The sequence below is a fragment of the Epinephelus moara genome, chromosome 4 (genome assembly GCF_006386435.1).
Source record: "Epinephelus moara isolate mb chromosome 4, YSFRI_EMoa_1.0, whole genome shotgun sequence".
In the NCBI taxonomy this organism is placed as follows: Eukaryota; Metazoa; Chordata; class Actinopteri; order Perciformes; family Serranidae; genus Epinephelus; species Epinephelus moara.
Window position 1 is genome coordinate 13,971,728 of NC_065509.1, and position 7,120 is coordinate 13,978,847.

Here is a 7,120-nt window from a genome sequence, read left to right on the forward strand (position 1 = left end):
GAAGATTTCTCAAAACACTTGGTTTGGAGTGTGCTTCTGAAAATTCTCCATTTTTAAGGGGGCATGTAACCTGTACTCTCTTCCACCTAAGCAAGCATCAGGACACCCTAACACTCCTCGTTAACATGCAAAATGGAAGGGTAAGGGTTAAGTGGTAGGGGCAAGGGATGTACTGGGATCGTGCCTTTGTGTCTACATTTTACAACCACAGACCAGTGCAGTGAAAAAACCTCCCTATCCCCAGCTTCCCTGTGGGGGGACAATGCCTTATTGATGACAGAAGTCAGAAGAGACCAGTAAGACTTGTTCCAGCTAACAGGCGGGGAAGAAGAAAGGGAAAAAAAACTGTAGCACTGTACAGCAGCAGCGGAGACACATTGCTGGAATCCACTCCTGTCAGCTAATAACTAAGGGTATAATGATTAACCAATTTAAATCGACACTGCAGGCTTAATGTCTGAAATATGTGTGCATTAATTCAAAAATCTTGAACTGGGCTAAGGCTTGGAGGGAATCAGAGCTGAATCTGCAGACTTTTCTGTATTAGAACAGCTTAATATGACAGCGGTATTTTGGTTTAAGTTTAGCGCCTACAAGTGCCAATTTCTCCTGTAAGTCAAAGGAAGCCATGCTTACCCGACTACTTGGGCTATTATTAGCATTTTAATAAAAAGATCAAATAATCCCCCCTGTCATATGACTGTAAGACAAGGAAATGTATGCCTGTTTTCTTAATCCAGTGGCTAGCTTTCACCCAGTTTTTAATGACAATTTTCTCAAATTACAAAAACATCATCTTTCTGCACTGCGATGGTGCAATTGGTCATTTTGTGTGGTAAGGAAATGTACTGAGCTGCTGAGGCACAGACATTAAAGCCAGGTGAAGTTGGACTGCGTGGGTGTGTAGAGACTGCTGACTGACATCTCTCTGACTCTCCTGTTAGCTTTTCTGCATTACCTAGGGTGGGACAAATTATACCCTCATCATTCTTAATGGTATATGGAGTTTGGTGACCTCAAGTAATTCCCAGCAGCTCAGTCACACTTCAACCTGATGCCACATTCACATCATATGGGAAGGATGGTAGTAATAGGAAAGATTCCCATGTTTACAACTTGGCTGTGTGAGAGTGAACTGACAACACAGCACTACATTCATTGAATCTTAATTACGTTGAATGACAGGCACAATATTAGGTGTACATGTTTGTTTGGTTTTCAGGCACTTCATATTATTATCAAGTGCCAAGTCACACATATAAGAGCTTTCAGAAAAAAATGTTCAACTGTAATTACAAAGGAAAAGGTGTGATGGCCAGGCAGAGAAGTGTTCATTAGTGAGTCTGCTGCAGTATAAAGTCTTCGCTGTATTCATTATTAAAAAAACACGATTTGCAGCAGTGTGTTGAAGCAAACATGGGGAGGAGGTGAAGGACAATCCTCTGCAGGCAAGGAGTATCTTCAGCAGGGACATTCTTTGTCCAGAAAGCGACAGGGGTCACAGCTTCCTCGAGAAATAGGTTTCCTCACAGGTCAGTCAACTCAAGCCCCTTTAACACTGCATCTTTACGATGGCAAGAAGGGACAGATGTGATGTTTCAATGCTGTATTATATCTGCACTTCACTGCCAGGAGATTTAAGAAGCAGTTAACAGCTAACTCAAAAGCGAAGAACAGCAGCCGAAAATGTCCACAAATTTGGCAGACGTTGAAATCCGGAAGCTCCTTTCATTCCCAGCAGAGGGCGAGATCAACTGCCATATAACAGGGAAGGTAAATGACTGTTATGGCCATGGTATGCCATTGTTATGTTTAGAAAAGCACTATGTTATATGTTACACTAGAGGCTAATGCTGTTGTATACATGTCAAGCTTGGAGTGCCGGCATGCTATCTAAAATCACACACAACGGCAGCATTAAGCCGGTGTTGTTTGGTGCTGTATGAAAAAGCAAAGGTAGCATAACAAGAGGTCCTTGCTGTGACCCTATTGCAAGATCTCTGTGTAAAAAGGGTTTCAGTAGTTCCATTGACACAGTGGCAGATTCTCTGTCCTTCAATCTGGAATTCAGTGATCTCTGACAAGAAATGGGTTTCCAATGCACAGCAGAAGTTGTTTTTCTAAAGCTAAAGTCCTCAAAGCAGGTTTGGATATTTTCAAACAGCTTCTCCAGTAACTCAGCATGATTCTGAAGGTGATGTTTTTCCTCAGGTTTGTTCCAAAAGCTTTGGAAAGTGCAGCATGCCCTCCCGTATGTCAAGTTTAAACACCTCCAGCTTCCTCTGAAAACGCGCGCACCACAGACACGAGGTCACTGTGTTGTTTCTGCCCTGAAGCTTGACATTAAAGTCATTGAGGTGGGATGTTATATCTGTCAAAAACGTAAAAGCTTCTATTTTTTCTCCATTTTGCAGGAAATCCACAAACATTTTGGCTCTTGCATTTTTTAGGTTTGAAGCCCTGTGTGAATGGCCTTGAAAACTCTCCAGTATTTTGCCACTGCCGAGCCACCAGACATGATTGTGGAGGAGCAAATCATCACAAGTTGCACAGACCTCTGTCAGAAATGTGTCTCATCACAGCTTTCGTGGCTTCTGAGTACATTTCACCCAGACTAACACACAGAAACAGTGTGGATTATGCAGTGACATATCAGACCGGAGTGGTGAGTTTCTAAGCGTTGCACCAGTCGCCTCTCTCTCTCACTGTCATGAGAGGTACGCCATCCATGCTGATTCATCCATGGCAAGTGAGATGAATTGTGCCTTTTTTATGCCATCACAAAGTTGATGGAGCAAATCTTCAGCAAGAATCTCTGTTCGTCTTGGTGCAGAGGAACCTGAGAGTGGTATCTGATTTATTTTCTCCTTCATTTAATCCTTTTGCTTTCCTTCCAGCATGGCCTCACTCACACACTCTTTTATTAGTTCAGTGTCCGAAAAGGGCTTCTTGTGTTTGCCTAGGACTCATGCTACTCTCAGTGAAACCTCTCTTGCCTGCTCTTGCTGTGTCATTGATTTTAGAATTATTCAGCTATGGGCCTGATATGACGACTTCAACTGGTTTAATTTTGTGGTTCTTACCTCCATGTTCTGGAGATAGTATCGCTCACAATGGATATGTTTTACATTACCACCCTTCCCTATACATCAGACTAGCAAACACAGGTACTCCACAAAATGTCAAGGCCGCAACCCCTTTTGTGGGATAGAAAGTCGAAGGCCCTAGTGGACCTTGAATTATAATTTTGGCACATCTGCATGCATGTATTTCTTATTAAAAAAACATCTGTCTTATAGACATGTCTAATAATTGTTCTGCGACCTTGCCTTGACAGTCACTATCCATCAGTAGTGACTGTCACCAGCATCATTTAGCTTTGTACCCCACTTACAGTGAAAATCTATGTGTATTATGTGTCCAAAATCTCAGCGTGAAAGTCTTGATGAACCCGCTACACAACAGCTTCTCTCCTGTGACAAGGTGTTTCTTTTCCCCATAAGGGACAAGGCATTGGCAATGACCTACTGCCAGTCTGGTCTATAGCTTAGAGTCAATGCTCCTCTATCTTTCTTATGACATTGTAGGGAAAAAATTGGGAGATCAGTGTTTGGTGTTAATGTTGGCGCAACCAACTACACAGCAACTCTTTGGCCTGTGTTATTAATTCAAACCAGTTTGATTAAAGCAGGAATTTGCAGACATGTTTCAACCTTCTCTGTGTACGCTGTTGCCATCTACCACGGGATGCTGGATTGTTTTCCCCCAAAAGGGGTCACGTTGATGAAAGCCTACTCTAAATGACTTACTGCTGGTCTGATGTATGGCCACTTAACATTTCGTTTCATTGCAAGTACAGCAACACTGGTTTTGTGCATCCTTTGGGCAAATCAAGCATCTTTTTCTCAGTCCACTCATCGTCAACCTTCCGTTTTTGTATCGGCTAGTTTGAGCATGCCATTTTACTTTTTTCAACCAGAGTTCCTACATCTGATCTGACAGCCTTGCACACTGTGGCGATGAGAAGGCAGCTGAATGCTGAGAGGTGAGGTGATGTGATAGCTATATGTCATTCGAAAGCAGTCTGGATCAGTTTGCAGCAAAATTTTGTTTCCGGTGCTGAATAAATTGTATTTCTCTCCGGATGTGGACTGGAGTCTGCCTATTGAGAATGTACGCAACAGCCTTGTTACAGTAAGAAAAGCACAGGTGCAACCAATAACATTGATGATGGCCTCATTCCATTTAAGTGTCCCAGTAAAGCATGACAGTGAGCCAGCATGCACAATACCAGCATTCTGAAATTGGAACACCTGAATGGACTGCTGCCATGATTACTAGTTTTATTAGTCACACCTGTGCTTTTCCTGCTGTGACATGGCAAAATGTCTGCTGTGGAAAAGTGCTTGGCGCACAAGGCAGACTATTTCCTTTTCATAAAAAAAATTGCAACGATTATTGTTATTAAGGTAAATCACATAAATGAGGTCATTGCTTTTAAAAATAACTTCTAGCAACAATGACAATCACTACAGCTGGGTGACTGAAGAGCGGAAATATTAGTGTTGCCTGGTTAAATCAATTCAAATTCAAAAACTGATGGCAGGGTCGAGAAATAGGCAAAACCAGCACGAATCCATCAATCCGTCCGAGCTGGTGTCAACAGTACAGGCTGCTGGTGGGGGATATGTGGAGTCTTTTTTTGTGGCAGAACACAGTAGGGTCCTTGAACCAATTAAGCATTATTTTAATGCCACTGCATATCTGAATAGTTGAGGGCTCACAGTGAAAGTGTTATTTTATCAAAGCTTTAAATGATTTGTCTCTTCAGTCAAAACACAACACAGGAATCAGTCATAACATTAATACTTGTGCAGGGATTATGCTTCGGAAAACTGATATCTTAAATAAACATACTTGCATTTTAAAGGGAAATAGAGTCAGCACTATAATTTAGAGGATAAATCTAATCACAATGGAGTTGTGGTGTAATTATCCTTTGTCTGACAAAATCGAGCACTGTGCATGTTATCCAATAATTAATAATTCATACATTATTCAAAATGTGGCAAGTCAATCCAGAATGAAAGAATATTTCTGAACGAGGGCAAGCAGCGAGGAGGTTTTTCATTTTTATAAAACAGCAACCACCCACAGTAAGGACATGACACAGGAGGAATTTATAGATATGGACATATTATCTAGGATTATGCACGTTGTAGCACAGCATTACAACCAACTTGGATTGATGGATGCACCAATGAAACCAACATAAAATGTGCTCACAACATCATATGAAAAAAATCACCTTTCCACACGGAAAGTAGTACTATACTTTCAGGAAAAAAAAACAAAAAAAAAACAGGCTTATCAAAGTAGAGATTGTGATAGCAGTTTCTGTTTCCCATGACAATCTCAACACTGATTCTGAATGTATCACACTCTGCCAAGTATCAAGCGGTGACATGTGGTGAAATACAAGCAAACCAAAACAATTTTCTTTTGTGAAATCAGGAAAATAATAAATGATTCAAAATGGCAGTGTGATGAGCTGCTTCAATACAAAAGTATCGACCTTCAGAAAACTAGTCATAGCCTAGTCCTCCTGCTAGGTGTACCAAACATTACTGAATACTGATCCGTGAGCAAAACTTCTCTATATATTCGCCTGGAGGGATGCTAAATGTAATTCATGCTCGCGGCAACGGTGTCTAGTAACTGTGAGCTGACTGAGAAAGTGACTTCTTTAGATGTAGTGTCGATGTTCTCCTACCTCGAGGGTTATTGAGTGCAGCTTCCGTGGCCTTCCTGCCCTCCCCACAGTGGCTCTGGTCAAAAGGTAGACACTGCTCCCCTGTCCCGGCTACTACCTCCAGGTTGCGAGATGGATCTTTCGGCTGCCCGAGGTTCCTCACCCGGTACACTCTGCGGCTACTGGTGTCTGACACGTAAAGAACCTCCCCCATTGGATCCATGGCCAGGTAGTATTTATGAGCAGGGCTGGTGCTAGTGACAGAGAGCGTACAAAGTTAATGGAGAAAGCAAGGATATTTTAGATGCTAATTTTCTTATGACACACAATTTTCCGTAGAGCATTTAGATTGAGTTTTAGAACATGTTTCTTTTTTCTTACTTACTTACTTACCCAAAGTGACACAAACTGTGTACCCAGTATTCATGACTAGACAATACCATCAACTGAAGTAACGGCATTTAGAGGCAATCAGGTGAATAGCATCACTATAAGAGACTCCAGGAATAAACTTGTGTCTGTGCTGGAACAAGACAAATGTCCTCCAATTTAAATAGCACAGATTCCCACAGCATTAATCTCAATCTTGAGATTTTGTATCGGCAAGTATGTTAAAGAAGAAAATCTCAAAGATGTTAATTTCAATAAATGTCTGTTAAGTCACTATCTATCGCCAAATGAGGTAACACAATGGTGATAGTGCCTGTGGCCCACTGATGAAAGCCTCTGCCTCTGCAGTATTACAAACTGGGTGTCTGTGGGCACATTTCCAGGAAAAATCACAAGTGGTGCACAGTCATTAATAATCCGCCCTCACACACACACCACAACATGTATGGACAAACATACACAAACGCACACATACACACCGTCTATACTGTGGTAACCCTCTCATCTCAACAGCTGCAGGACTAATAAAACAAGCTAATATAAATACATTCACCCGCCTGGTCTGAACAGACTGCCAACAAACACACTGCAATTACTGCTTATTACCATAGGTGCCACCAAAGAGATCTAAACTGAGACTGTAACTTAAAGAAAAAATGTTAATGAGGTTATTAATTCAAATTATTAAACCAATGATTGATATGTTGTATGTAACTACTACTAATAATCACATGCAGCGAAGCGAACCAGGGCTAATCTCAACATCCTCAATATACTACATTCAGACTACAGGAAAAGCAATCTGTCATACTAGGAAGTCTCCAGAGTTGGGTATAACGCGTTACAAAGTAACGCGTTAGAGTACTTTGATTAGTTTTTGCAGTAACGAGTAACCTAACGCGTTAGTTTGCTGTTTGAGTAATCAAATACTTAAGTACATTTTCAAACAAGACATCAGTTACTTCCGTTACTTTTAGA

The 7,120-nt window shown here is 41.3% G+C and overlaps 1 protein-coding gene across 1 annotated transcript in view; it reads right to left on the minus strand.

Moving 5' to 3' along the window:
- Positions 1 to 7,120, minus strand: part of tenm1 (teneurin transmembrane protein 1) — a 212,158-nt gene that overhangs the window by 49,364 nt on the left and 155,674 nt on the right. The window contains exon 22 of the mRNA XM_050042365.1: positions 5,774 to 6,006. Within this exon, the coding sequence (XP_049898322.1) occupies positions 5,774 to 6,006 (233 nt within the window). The remainder of the gene's footprint in view (positions 1 to 5,773; positions 6,007 to 7,120) is intronic.